Source organism: Rosa chinensis, chromosome 5 (assembly GCF_002994745.2).
Source record: "Rosa chinensis cultivar Old Blush chromosome 5, RchiOBHm-V2, whole genome shotgun sequence".
NCBI lineage: Eukaryota > Viridiplantae > Streptophyta > Magnoliopsida > Rosales > Rosaceae > Rosa > Rosa chinensis.
Genome location: NC_037092.1, coordinates 67,539,889 through 67,553,429, shown reverse-complemented (window position 1 = coordinate 67,553,429; position 13,541 = coordinate 67,539,889). Strand labels below are relative to the sequence as shown.

The 13,541-nt window shown below is 38.5% G+C and overlaps 2 protein-coding genes across 3 annotated transcripts; one reads left to right on the top strand and one right to left on the bottom strand.

The window, feature by feature from the left end:
- Nucleotides 1–109: 109 nt before the first annotated feature.
- Nucleotides 110–11,544, bottom strand: LOC112201336 (laccase-17). Of its 2 annotated transcripts, XM_040519440.1 has the most exons (7): nucleotides 11,523–11,544; nucleotides 2,894–3,033; nucleotides 2,657–2,808; nucleotides 2,167–2,411; nucleotides 1,919–2,047; nucleotides 747–1,724; nucleotides 110–504 (listed from the first exon to the last, which is right to left on the bottom strand). In XM_040519440.1, exons 2-7 carry the CDS (start codon nucleotides 3,011–3,013, stop codon nucleotides 374–376), a joined length of 1,755 nt encoding a protein of 584 aa, XP_040375374.1. In that variant the 5' UTR covers nucleotides 3,014–3,033; nucleotides 11,523–11,544; the 3' UTR covers nucleotides 110–373. The 2 variants fall into 2 exon arrangements, with proteins under 2 accessions (XP_040375374.1, XP_024197987.1); XM_024342219.2 differs by lacking the exon at nucleotides 11,523–11,544 and having other exon boundaries at nucleotides 2,894–3,084.
- On the top strand, nucleotides 5,875–9,466 carry LOC112201337 (laccase-17). Its single transcript, XM_024342220.2, has 6 exons — nucleotides 5,875–6,100; nucleotides 6,328–6,479; nucleotides 6,669–6,913; nucleotides 7,172–7,300; nucleotides 7,679–8,659; nucleotides 9,130–9,466. Exons 1-6 carry the CDS (start codon nucleotides 5,987–5,989, stop codon nucleotides 9,258–9,260), a joined length of 1,752 nt encoding a protein of 583 aa, XP_024197988.1. The 5' UTR covers nucleotides 5,875–5,986; the 3' UTR covers nucleotides 9,261–9,466.
- Nucleotides 11,545–13,541: the final 1,997 nt, after the last annotated feature.

Genomic DNA, 13,541 nt, shown 5'->3' with positions numbered 1-13,541 from the left:
TGTTAATTAGAAATCGATCGAAAGTGCAATATATATATATCGTGTCTTTGAATCATATAAAGGCCCCAACACACTGAAAATTTCAACCACAAAAGCATAAGCTATCAGATACGCAAGAGGTTCCAATATATCATTTGTAAATCTTACAAGGTTACAGTTGTCTGACCCTTTTTATTTCCTCAATTCAACATGTATAAATTCAAATCAACAAAAACCTCACATTGATAAATACAAGAAATATTCAAACTGAATGGGCCAAAATAGAACAGAGCAATTAAAATGGAATTAGCAAAAGAAAATGGAAAAATGGGTAATAAAGTCAGCAAGTCCTCGTCCCAAAATTCAAGAAGCAACTCGAGGAGTTAAACATCAATCAACATGTGGGAAGATCTGACGGTGGAGGAAGCAACTTCTGGTTGGGAAGTTTTCCATCTAGGACTACCCATGCCATCTTCAAGCCCCAGCTAGTATGGATCTCCAAGTGACAATGCATGAACCATACACCTAATCATTAATGGAGAAAAATTACATTAATTAGCAACAGTAAATATATAAGAGCATATGAAGCGATGCTATCTTCTTAATAAGATCAGCGTAAGATCTCATGTTATATTCTTATGACAATACACGTCATCGTAACACCACCGTCAATTTTTCACCACATATTACAATAAGAATCCACTTAATCAATGGTTTAGATTGACAAACTGAAAAATAAACATATTAGATTATCTAGTTTAACTCACCAGGGTTGTCTGCTAGGAAACGAATTGCAACCCACCCGCCGGAGGGAACACCTACGGTGTTTCTTTCAACAGGGTCAACCAGATTGAACTTCTTAGGGTCTTTGTTTTGGTCGAAGTTCCCAAACCCTTGACCAACAACAAAGAAATTGAACCCATGAAGATGAAGAGGATGACTTTCAGCACCAAGAATACTAGTGTCCTGCAACACCAACTCCACACTAGTATTAAACGGAAGCACCATTAGCTTTGTACCATTGCCCACATTAGTATTGTTCAGCTGGGCTCCCGTGTAATTAAATGGAGTTAAAGGACTGATCGGAAAGTCAGGGGAATAGACCCCCTTTGATTGGCCAGAGAAGTGGGATTGGAGTAAGGCAGTGTTTGGCATAGTAAAAGAAACGTTGTTGATTGAAGCAGCAAACATAGTTCCATTGGGTCCTTGGCAAGTTTGGTTGTTGTGCTGCTGCTGGCTACATGGGCTGGTTCCAAGTCCTATTGTGAAGAACAAACGCTTGTCAACTTTTTGTGGGACGTTAGCTGGGAACTGTGGAGTGTTTAAGCTGCGGAGTTTGCTGGCGAACTTTGTTGCAAACGATGTGTCATTTAGAGCTGGGAGAGTTGGTTTGTGGAGTGGAAGTTTGTTCAGTGGGAGGTTTGAGTGAAATGCGGTCGTTTCATACTCTAGAATGCCAGCAAGAGTGGAGTTGTCGAAGGTGCCTAGACCAGTCACGTATGGCCTTGCGGTCATGAGAAATGTAGCATTTGGGAAGTTGGGTTTGGTTTTAAGAAGAACGTTTGTGGTTTGTCCGGGGGCAATGAGAATGGTGTTGGTGTCGAAGGGCTTGACATAAACGGCGTCTGTTTCGACCACTTTGAGGGTATGATTTGCAATGCTGAAGAAGAGCTCGTCATTTAGTGCTGCGTTGATTAGGCGAAGAAGGTATGTTTTCCCAGCTTGAACCTTCAGCTTGAAAGTATCTGCAAAGAGAATCCATTAATCTAAAGTACAATATATTTTTACGGCCCACTAAATTTTTTTACCGAATTTTGTGCAACAAATGATCGATGTCACGTAGTTTCACTTCGATATGAATATAAAGACACATGATATGAATATGACGAGCCTTTCCATAAAACATAGAAACAAATTTTGAGATGACCAATTTTTATACCTTTGGCAGAACAGTTATACAATGGTCCTGGCAGTCCATTAATGGTATAGGCGTCTGAGACATTTGGGCCTCCACCAGTTTGTAGTGCCTGGTTTATGACTGCTTCAGGATCTGCATTCCACCACTCTCCTGTAAATTGAAGCATTGCAGGTAATATTTGTTAGTAATTAAAATAACTAATGATTTTTTGACAGGTAAATAGTTCATTTCTCGTCCCTCTATTTAACTTTTTATAGCCAATTACATACCAAAGACGATGGGTACTTCCTTGTAGGGCTTGATAAATGGGTAAGGAACACCACGCTTTGGAAGAATGATTAGAGGACCGTAGACAGTTGATCTGAGCCATGAAATATGAGCATGCCACCAAAGGGTGCCTCTTTGTCCTACAATCGTGTAGTTATACACATAACTGTTACCTGTTTGTATAGGACATTGGGTCACATATGCCGGCCCATCGGCCCACCCGGATCGAAGTTGTCGAATCCCATGCCTAATTCAAGTCAATCCAACTCACTTTCAAATTAAGTCATGAACTTAACGTCATAATTAAATTATTTGTAAAATATATATAGTTACCAATCACCATTTAGTCATATCTTTTACTAGTTTAAATTAATTACTGTCTCTGCAGATGAATCTCATTTTCGTAATAGATATGATGAGGAATGTAATCAATAAATATGACACACATATAAGGTTTTAAAATTGAAGTAGAGAACGTCTTCATATATTTACCAATGGATGGAGATGTTGTTGTGGACATGATTAACCACTTTAATAAGGAGATTATCGCCCTCCCTTGCTACAATCCGAGGTCCGGGAAACTGCCCATTAACTGTTACAACGCTCTTTGTATGGCACAACCTTGTGATATTTTGCAGTTTGATCTTTGAAAATCAACAATAACGATGTTAGCTAAGGAAAGGCAAGAAAAAAAAAATTCAAAAACAAATTAAAGAATAGAACACATACTTCAAACTTGTAGTGCCTGGTAATGCTTGCAACTGCAGGCTCAGAACTGAGACACAAAGTTATGAAAGAGAAGAGAAAGAGCCTGAAAAACGCTTGCAATGAAAAAATAGAGACACCCATTTTACTCTCTCTCTCTCTCTGTGGAAATTGAAGTACGTTGCTCTTTTCTTTCAGTTTGTGTTGATCAAAGCTTGTGGATTGCGTATATATATATATACAGGCTAGCTAGGGGTGATGAGGAAAGGGTCTGTTTCGTTGTTTAGGTAATTGACAGAAAACGATATCGACATGGTTTAAAGAGTACGTAGGACAAACCAGAAGCTAGCTAAGCTTCAGATATACATGGCTCTATATCTAAGTTCTAGTTGTTAGATAGAACAACTATTTAGAGTAATGTGAAAGACAATCAAATTTAATTTTCTTCAGGTAGCCTCCTTTCTTTTCAAGTCAAATATTTGAATATTTCCTGTTAAGATTTTATGTGCTTTCATGCATGAGTAGACCTGATGTTGACCAAGCTATAGCAACTTCCATGCTTAGCACCATCTGGGATTCAAAAGGGAAACGTAGGTATGAAATATGCAGCTACGTAGCACAGAAAAGAGACCATTCACCCTTCTTTAGGTGGAAACCATATAATAAGATCATATCCCTTTGCACCAATTTCCCGTGGCATTTTGTTATTATTATTATTTAGGTTATCATTGACCAAAAAATTGTGGAAATATTTATTCCTCCTTGGATGATATTAGTTTTGAAATAATATCATGTTGATATATTAATACTCAGGCCAAAAAAGACCATTACATATCCTCCATCTACTATCTATGGGTACGTAGATAAAGAGTTTGTGGTAAACCACAGCGATACATAGATTAGGTCCGATTATTTGACGGTATTCATGCTCACTTATTCAACAAGGCCTCTTCAAGTAGCAACAAACATCCCCGAGCCCCATGATGAAAACCACCCGTCTGGTAGTAGACCATGAAACTAGGGAAAAGCCGGTGGCCCTCCCAGACGTCGTGCTTCTCCAGACAAGCGCACTTGCACAGAAGCCGGACTCTGGGTTTAGGGCGCGTGCAAGCATGTTCTTTGTTTTTTTGCTAATCATCAAATTGCTTCGCTCATTCTGCTCGAATGATATTATTGACTAGCAGTAACATTTGTAAATGCCATTGACGCTAGCACTCACAAATGTTATCAACACTCGGTAACATTTTCTCTAGGTGTGATGTATCTTAGTTGAATGTCGTATATAACGATGATCTGTTTCAAATCTCATAAAGCATACAACTTTAATTTTTTTTTTTTAACCAACATATAACCAGTAAAAAGAGAAGGCATATGACCCTATATATTTTTTTTTATCATATCAACAATTAGTCTTGTGAGTTAAACTCACAACCTCCCATTTACAAAATAGAGACTTATGCCACTAGACCAAATGGTAGTGGGCTACATATTCCCTATGTATATATTTTGTGGAATACTCATGCTTAGTTGTGCTATACTGTTCTATGTTAATCAGCTCATGACTCCTTGCGGTCTCAAAAAAAGTTAGTTAATTTTTTTTTTTTGAGAATAAAAAATCAGTTAATTTGGGAGCCCAAAAGCAATGAAGATGATCATCTATTAATTCAGAAATTTCTAGTATTTTATGTTTCTGATTTGGTACTGCATTCAACCAAAAACATAGATATATTTGAACTCTACGTGGTCTATTGACTAGCTGGTCTAACTAATATCGTGAAGATTACGGAATTAAATTTTACTGATGAGTAATGTGGAGATTTAAAGAAAGAGAAAAGAAAAAACATGGAGATTACATTTCATTAAACGAGTCAGGCTATTCAATTTGAAAAACCCACCGAACTCCGCAATTACTCGGAATTAACTTTCATTTCTGGCTTATATTTATGAAGTCTCCCCTCTCCACCCTCCACAAGGAAAGCTTTAGGTATATTATATTCCTGAAAATTGAAGTTGGCAGACATCTCCATGGGGGAGATTTAACAATTAGCTGGTGCAACTACAAGATCAATCTCTTTAGTTTCATTCTTACGATTATTGCATCAACGCTAGAACATACCAGACAAACTTGATTGAGAATTACCACATCTTGAAAGCAACCCCTAATTTGCTTAATTTGTCACCACTAACAAGTTTAACGGCTGAGAAAGGTGCATTTCGGTACTTGAAAAGTAAAACCCTAGTAGCCTGACTCAGTGTTTAGATATCTCCTATCTTGATATATTTTTTGTTATTCAACTTTTATTTTGGAGAAGGCGGATTTAAACTTTTCGACACTATTAACATACTAGTTATTAGTTTATCATATATAGTAGAACTAACGTATAGTTACGTGATTCATACATACGGTATAGGGCGTTAGAGAACGTGCGATATATACAACAGCCCATCATGTAAATATCAGGGAATTCGAGAGTGCCATATATTGATTGTAGTTATCGGTGGATCTAAAGGTGCAAGTCAACCTAATCAAGCCCACTTTAGTAAATTTGTATAAAGTGTCTAATGAATAGTATCAGAGAAACTAATTAGAACAAACGCAACTGAATAATCTAACATGTCAACTTCGCTCCAAAAAAAATATAATTCCTTACAACCTTTACAATGAGAATTGAAATTTGGTGAAATTTCAAAGTACGGCTTGTTGCACCAACACTGCTGACAGGGACAAGCCATGGTCCTGACAACGCTTCACATAATTATGTCCTTGACAGCATGGAAATAGTTGAGTATCCATTTTTGCGGATTTTCCCTTTTCTCATGGATTTGTAAGGCTGGGAGGTCAATAGTATGATTGTCTTCGACACCACTCCAAATTTGTTCAAACAACTGCGTCCTTCCTGATTAATAAAATAGCTAGCTTATTGAACATATTGCTCAATCTTCTTAAGCTGCTATGTTTCTCCTCTATAAGCTACTTCAAACTTGTATCTAATCGACTAAACTCTTTCCTCACCTCTATATAAACATAAGCCAAATCCTCCTTTTCAACACACACTTAATTGGAGCAGCATCACAGCTCTCTTCTCTGCAAGAAGAACAAAAAAATAGAGAAGGAAAATGGGTGTTGCTCTTCTTTCACTTGTTAGGCACTTTGTTCTCTTTTTCATCACATTGGGTCTCATTCCTCATCAGCAAACTCTTGCAAGCATAACAAGGCACTACAAATTTGATGTATGTGTATTTCACGTCACAGACTTGCATTCATATATGCTTTATCTATGTTAAACAGTTAATTTGCTTCAAGAGACAGTCTTAATTACCAGCTATGTGTTGGCTATTAAAATCATCATCAGATGGAGCCAATTCTTGTTATGAATGTGAAATTTACTTTTCATATGCACTTTTTTTTTTCTTAGTTCATTAGTCTTCTTTCTTAACAATGTGAATTGACTTTATAGATCCAACTGCAAAATGTGACAAGGCTGTGCCACACCAAGAGCATTGTAACCGTAAACGGACAATTTCCTGGGCCTCGAATTGTTGCTAGGGAGGGTGATCACCTCCTCATTAAAGTGGTTAACCATGTTCAAAGCAATATCTCCATCCATTGGTAATGAATGACAATCTATATTATTATATTAAAAAAAAAAAAAAAATTCTTATGTCAAGTTTCATAACCACACCCTCCATATACCTTATCTAAGAATATATGTATAGTGTTTTTCGTTAAATTATACTAGTCATGCATGCATTTAACAGAGTGAGTGTTGACTAACTGGTCAATATATTCAATCGGTAGGCATGGGATTCGACAGCTTCAAACCGGGTGGGCCGATGGTCCGGCATACATTACTCAATGCCCGATGCAAACCGGCAACAATTATGTGTATAACTTTACCATTATAGGCCAAAGAGGCACGCTTTGGTGGCATGCTCACATTTCATGGCTAAGATCAACCACCTATGGCCCCTTAATCATTCTTCCCAAGCGTGGTGTTCCTTATCCATTTACCAAACCCTACAAGGAAGTTCCCATCATCTTTGGTAAGTGATAAACTATAATTTGTATATGGGACGACGAATTTCATATTAATCAGTGACAAATTACATTTCGCGTTTGAGTTCCTACTTCCTAACTAGTTAGAATGAAGGACTTTTAACATGTACATGACGAGCCAAGCAATATTTCAAAATGATCTATCATTATATTTTACTGGTCTATGCTACAAAATGACAAAACTGTTCTATAGTCTATACTACCAACTACCAAAGTATATAAGCATGCAATGTTTAAAACTACAGGAGAATGGTGGAATGTGGATCCTGAAGCAGTCATAAACCAGGCCCTGCAGACTGGGGGAGGACCAAATGTTTCTGATGCTTATACGATTAATGGCCTCCCAGGACCTTTGTATAACTGCTCTGCCAAAGGTATGAAAATCATCTAACAAACTGTTTCAAATTTTAAGTGTTTTTTTTTTTCCTAAATTGCTCGTAAAATGTACGTAATTACTAAATTTTGCTCATCAAATAACGTATTATGTTAATTATAAAAGTATAGTGAGTCCAATTCTACAAAGATACATTATCACATCAATTGATGAACGATTAATTTTTTTTTTAACTGGAAACAAATTTATTGAACAAAGAAAAAGATTACAAAAACCAGACTCCAAGGAGAAAGCAAAAACAGTATATAGAATTGACAAAAGATTGACAAAATTTCAATAAAAAAAATACCGCAAATATAATGGTATGTGATCTTAAAGAGAAATGTTGATCATTTTGTATATATGAGTCTTTATGCAGATACATTCAAGCTTAAGGTTCAAGTAGTTGGGAAGACATACCTTCTGCGCTTGATCAATGCAGCACTGAACGACGAACTTTTCTTCAGCATTGCAAATCATACCCTCAAAGTAGTCGAAACAGACGCTGTTTATGTTAAGCCCTTCGACACCAACACCATTCTCATTGCCCCGGGACAAACTACAAATGTTCTCCTCAAAACCAAGCCTAACTTCCCAAATGCCACATTTCTCATGACCGCAAGGCCATACGTGACTGGTCTAGGCACCTTTGACAACTCCACTGTTGCTGCCATTCTAGAGTACGAAACTACTACACTTCACTCAATCCTCCCATTGAACAAACTTCCGCTCCACAAACCAATTCTCCCAGCTCTAAACGACACATCGTTTGCAACAAAGTTCGCCAGCAAACTCCGCAGCTTAAACACTCCAGAGTTCCCAGCGAACGTCCCGCAGAAAGTTGACAAGCGTTTGTTCTTCACAATAGGACTTGGAACCAACCCATGTAGCCAGCAGCAGCACAAAAACCAAACCTGCCAAGGACCCAATGGAACCATGTTTGCTGCTTCAATCAACAACGTTTCTTTTACTATGCCAAACACTGCCTTACTCCAATCCCACTTTTCTGGCCAATCAAAGGGAGTTTATTCCCCTGACTTTCCGATCAGCCCTTCAATTCCATTTAATTACACAGGGGCCCAGCTGAACAATACTAATGTGAGCAATGGTACAAAACTTATGGTGCTTCCGTTTAACACTAGTGTGGAGTTGGTGCTGCAAGACACTAGTATTCTTGGTGCTGAAAGCCATCCTCTTCATCTTCATGGATTCAACTTCTTTGTTGTTGGTCAAGGGTTTGGCAACTTTGACCAGAATTATGACCCTAGGAAGTTCAATCTGGTTGACCCCGTTGAAAGAAACACGGTGAGTGTGCCCTCTGGTGGGTGGGTTGCCATTCGGTTTCTAGCAGATAACCCAGGTAAAAACATTATAAACCGATAGAGAAGTTCCTTTAATTCATTATGTATTTATATATGAAGCTATCTAGGCCATGATCAACATTAATTTCTTGGTTTGTGTCAAAAGAAGTTGGGGATAATCAGGCGGGTTTGTTTAAATAACTGAAGAGATCCTTATAACCGGCTAGAGGTCCTCTGATATATTAGGTGAATCTAGTGTGACTTAGCTTTATAAGAGATGTAATCAGTAATAGCCTAGATCATATATTTATTATCCACCAGGTATATATATAGCTAGCAAAGAACTATAATAAGATCACGCGCGCATTAACCATTTTTATTGGAAATATAGTAAATTTATTAAAATAGTCAAGCATAAACTCTTTGAATCATATTGTTCATATGTCGTTACTTGTGAATCAAGGGACCCATTTTTATTTATGTTGATTTTCATGAGTACGAAATTAAAGGATGGTGTGTGAATATATAGGTGTCTGGTTCATGCATTGCCACTTGGAAATTCACACTAGCTGGGGCTTGAAGATGGCTTGGGTAGTCTTAGATGGAGAGCTTCCCAATCAAAAGTTGCTTCCTCCACCACTGGATCTTCCTAAATGCTGATGATAGAAGTTTAGCTACTCATTCTAATATTCTATATATAACCTCTGAACCTGATCAAAACATGTCCCCAAGAATTTTGTAACCCATTGATTTATTCTTTGGCACTATTGATATACTTCAATTTTCTTTCATTTTGTTTATGCAGCCGATTTGAGGCAACGCTATCTATCTGTAACATTCATATTTCTTTTTTTGAATAGAGGCTAGTGCGGTTGCCCTCAAGTCTTAATTAATGAAACTGTCGAATACAAGGGGGAGGACATTAAGCCTAAACCCCTAATTACAATAAGCATATGGAGTATGTCCCAAAATGGTATCAAGAATCTCTACAAAATACATGTATTCTAACAAGCACCAACTAACAAAGAGTGCTCTACTGTCTACTCTATTTGCTTTGACATAGCGGTGACATAACGGAAAGATATCTCAATATTTAATTCGATTACAATGTAGCATAATTACAAATCGCACAGCTTTCCTACTATGTTGTTGTCGGAGAATACCGACGACACTTAGTTTCACCATGCCACTAGGAGGCTGTGACCATTTGACCAAACAAGGAACTCACCACCTACCTAGAGCAGACACATTACTGCTACCAGGAAGTTGCAACTGTTTGCCAATGCAAGGAACTTGCCCCTTACCTAGAGCAGACAAGGCACACAGGTGCATAGACCTGCACAAAGCCCACTGTGTCCTACTGAAACATGACAGAGACTTATTTACAACAAAACAATAATGGTAAAAAAACAACTAAACAATAAAGAACTAGCAACAAAAACCAGCAAGACCCTAAAGCAAATGCCCGACCCAACCACCACTCCTCCCAAGGACCCAGCGTTACAAACCAAACTTGCTGCCAGCGCACTCTGCCTTGCATAGTTGCGCCGCATCCCTACGCTGCTGCACCGCCTGGCCAAGTCGTAGACTGCCCCAAAATCCGGCTGATGTCCGAGAGCGTATCCTAAGAAGAAACAGACTCCCTCAGGGCTCGTCTATACCATGAGATCGAAATACCAGACACTACCTAGATTTCGGTTGCATCAATGACGCCAGAACCCATTGCCAACAAGTCACACTCCGGCGCCTCTCCTCGCCCACGATCTGAGAAGAACATATCAAATCGATCTATCCATTCCGAGATCAAATAACCATTCTCCATCCTGGACCACTCCTCTACCAAAGAACCAAGCCTCTATCCCAAACCACTATCCTCTCTCAGACCAGAACGCAACGGCAGGAGCGCTGGCATTGTTCGACCGGGAGAGATCAAACTCACTATCCTCTGTTCTTTTTTCTCTCCTCTTATGAGGCGCGTTCTTCTTTGGAAAATTTAAGAAAAAAAACCGTAACATTCATATTTCTTGATGTAAGAGGCCTGTAAAATAATGTGACCATCACAGTTCCTTTTCATATCTTACTAGCAAAGTAATTTCTTTGTCGGTAAGTGTTCTTGACCTAGCTAGCCTCTTTTTCACTCCTAGTCATACACATATTTTTTTTAATCAAACCAAACGCCATTTTTGTTAAAGGGTAAAACAATATTTAAAAATTTTCCAAATATTATGGGCGTGTATGTATAAAGTGAATAAAGAAGTGTGAATAAAATTTCTGAAGTTTTATTACTAAGATATTTCCTAATAACAATGGCCAAATCTTCACATTTAGTCATTTTAATTTGGATAAACTTTAATAATTAGAGGGTATTACAAAAATTTTATCTTTTGTTGTCTTACTCTATAAGACTATAACTTTACTATCTTGCCCTTAATGCTTTAAACATTTTACTTCCTCCGGTATTTCAAAGAAGGGACAATTTTGGGCATTCTTAATAAAATAACCAAAAAGACCAATGTTTCTGTTATACACTCTCAGCAGCCTCAATAAAGAAGTAGAGTGAGAAACTGAACCCCTATCGCCCGCAAAAATGTCCAAATTCATGATGTTACACCCTATATCTGAGATACCCTTTTTACTGAGTTGCATGAAAATCTTTTTGGTTACCGTTCGCGGTTATAATTTTAACGTTTAGGGGGTGGTTAAAAATTGACTTTTTGTGAGTTAATAATTTGAGAAAATTTCCTTCATGAAAGTTGTAGAGGGCGTTAAACCGAGCGCGTGCATATGTGGTACGTAAAAATCGAAGTTCGTATGCAAAAGTTATGAGTGAATTACGAAAATTACTGTTCATGGTAATTTTTGGATAAAAATAGAAACTTACCAGGGTAGGTTTCCAAAACCGGAAACCCACCCCCCCCCCCCCTCTCTCTCTCTCTCTCTCCCCGACTCTTCCTCCCCTCTCGGCCGAATTTCTTCCCCTTCGATTTCTTCCTCTTCCGGCCACCCCTAAGCTCGGTTTCTTCCCCCGGTCACGTCTGTGGAGGTATCTTTGGACGATTTGGCCGGAAAAGCTCGGATCGAAGGAAATTCCTCCCCGGTTGCAGTTTTGGGATTTTGCCGATTTCCGGCCATTCCGGCCACCTCCGGCCGCCATATTCCCATCGAAGGTACGGTTTTTGATGGTGATTATTTTCCCTAAGGTGGTTCGTTCCAATTTTCATTGTAGAAGCCGAATTGACAATTTTCCATTCTAGGGTTCTTGGAGCTTCGGGGCTTTCCTTCACCAGCTCGATTCGGCCACTTAGAGGTAAAATTGATCAATGTTGTAGTTGAGAAGTTGTTTGGGTCTGTTGAGATGATGTTGTTGCCGGAATTTGGTGGTCATCGGAGAAGGTCGCCACCGGCGCGTGGGCTGTAGGTAGCGTGTGGTGGCGCGTAGACTTGTGTTTTAATTGTCGTTTTAATCCTATATACCCTATAATGATTGTAGAATGTAATGCATGAAGTTTGGTGGAAATTGGAGGATTTACAAATTGAGTTTAAATGATTAATTATTGATTATCGTGAATTCGATCGCCGGATTCCTTTCGAATTCACTCTAGGTATTGCATCAATGACAGATTAATGTTGGAGCATTAAGGATGGATATTGCAGAGGGTTGAGGAGTCGGATGTTAGGAAGGGGGATGTTTTGAATTTCCAATTAAGTATCGTGAAATTAAAATTCCGTCTTGTGGATTATATATATATTTATGATTGTTATTCGTACAGGACGAGAGGAGTCTCCATACGAGGAGAATCACGAGCGACGTCAGGATTGACCACTTATAGTGAGTGGACCTTTGATTTTAATTGATGCATGCAAATTATATTCCGCAAATCTTGAGTTTATCGATTTATCAACTTATTTATCGAGCATTTTATTTTGGTTTGGATTATTGAATGACTTATTGGTTTGAACTTTTGAATTAAGATTCGTTATGCTCGATGTGAGGATTTTTGTTTTATGCGGATTCGGGAATTTATACTATTGATTTTATATTTATATTCAGCTCTTTGAGCTTTTTATGAGATTTACGAAATAAGAATTCGAGGAAGCAAAACTTTATACGTCTTTATACCCTACTTATATTGGAACTTGAGATGATCTTGGCGTGCGGGGTCACGTCTTTATACACTTGGATTCTTATTTCGTGAGATAAGTGGGGAAATTATACAGATTTACTGGCTTTGGACGATCTCCTTCCTCACCATACGCGGGTCATGTGAATAGGTCTCCTCCTCACTTACTTTGTGTTTGTGAGTGGCAGTGAGGTAGCTTTCTCCTCCTCACGTGGGTGGTAGTCGAGGTGATATTCTCCTCCTCACACAATCTATGTGTGAATGGAAGTTGAGGTTATTAGTTCTCCTCCTCGCACAATCTATGTGTGAGTGGCAGTCGAGGGTAGGTTGAGCCTGAGGGGCTCCATTCCCGTATGGTGAACCCATTTTCCCCATGTTCTTTTGTTGTTGTTCTTGACTAGCGGGGCTAGTCGGTCTTTTTTTTCTTATTGCATGCATCGGGAGTTTTATTGAGATAATTGTGGAAAAGTATAAAACCCTTTTTCTTTCAATTATTTATTTTTGTCCACTCACGCTAACGTTTTTATATACTTTTCCCTGGGCCCTTCGGTTTCAAATGCCCAGATTGCAGTGTTGTTGCTCGGTGTACGAGTGTGAGCCATAGTGACCGCACCTGCTTCCGCCATCACCTTCTGTAGGTTACCTGGTTAACCTACTGTATTCCTTGTCTATTTATATTCCTAGAATGCTCTGATTACTAAGGGATATGTGACCCAACTTATATGTATTATATTTGAGGTCGATGACCTAACTTTGGTGATTGTAGTAACTTGTACCCTTTAGAGATTATGTATGATGATATTAGCTTTGGGATGATTGT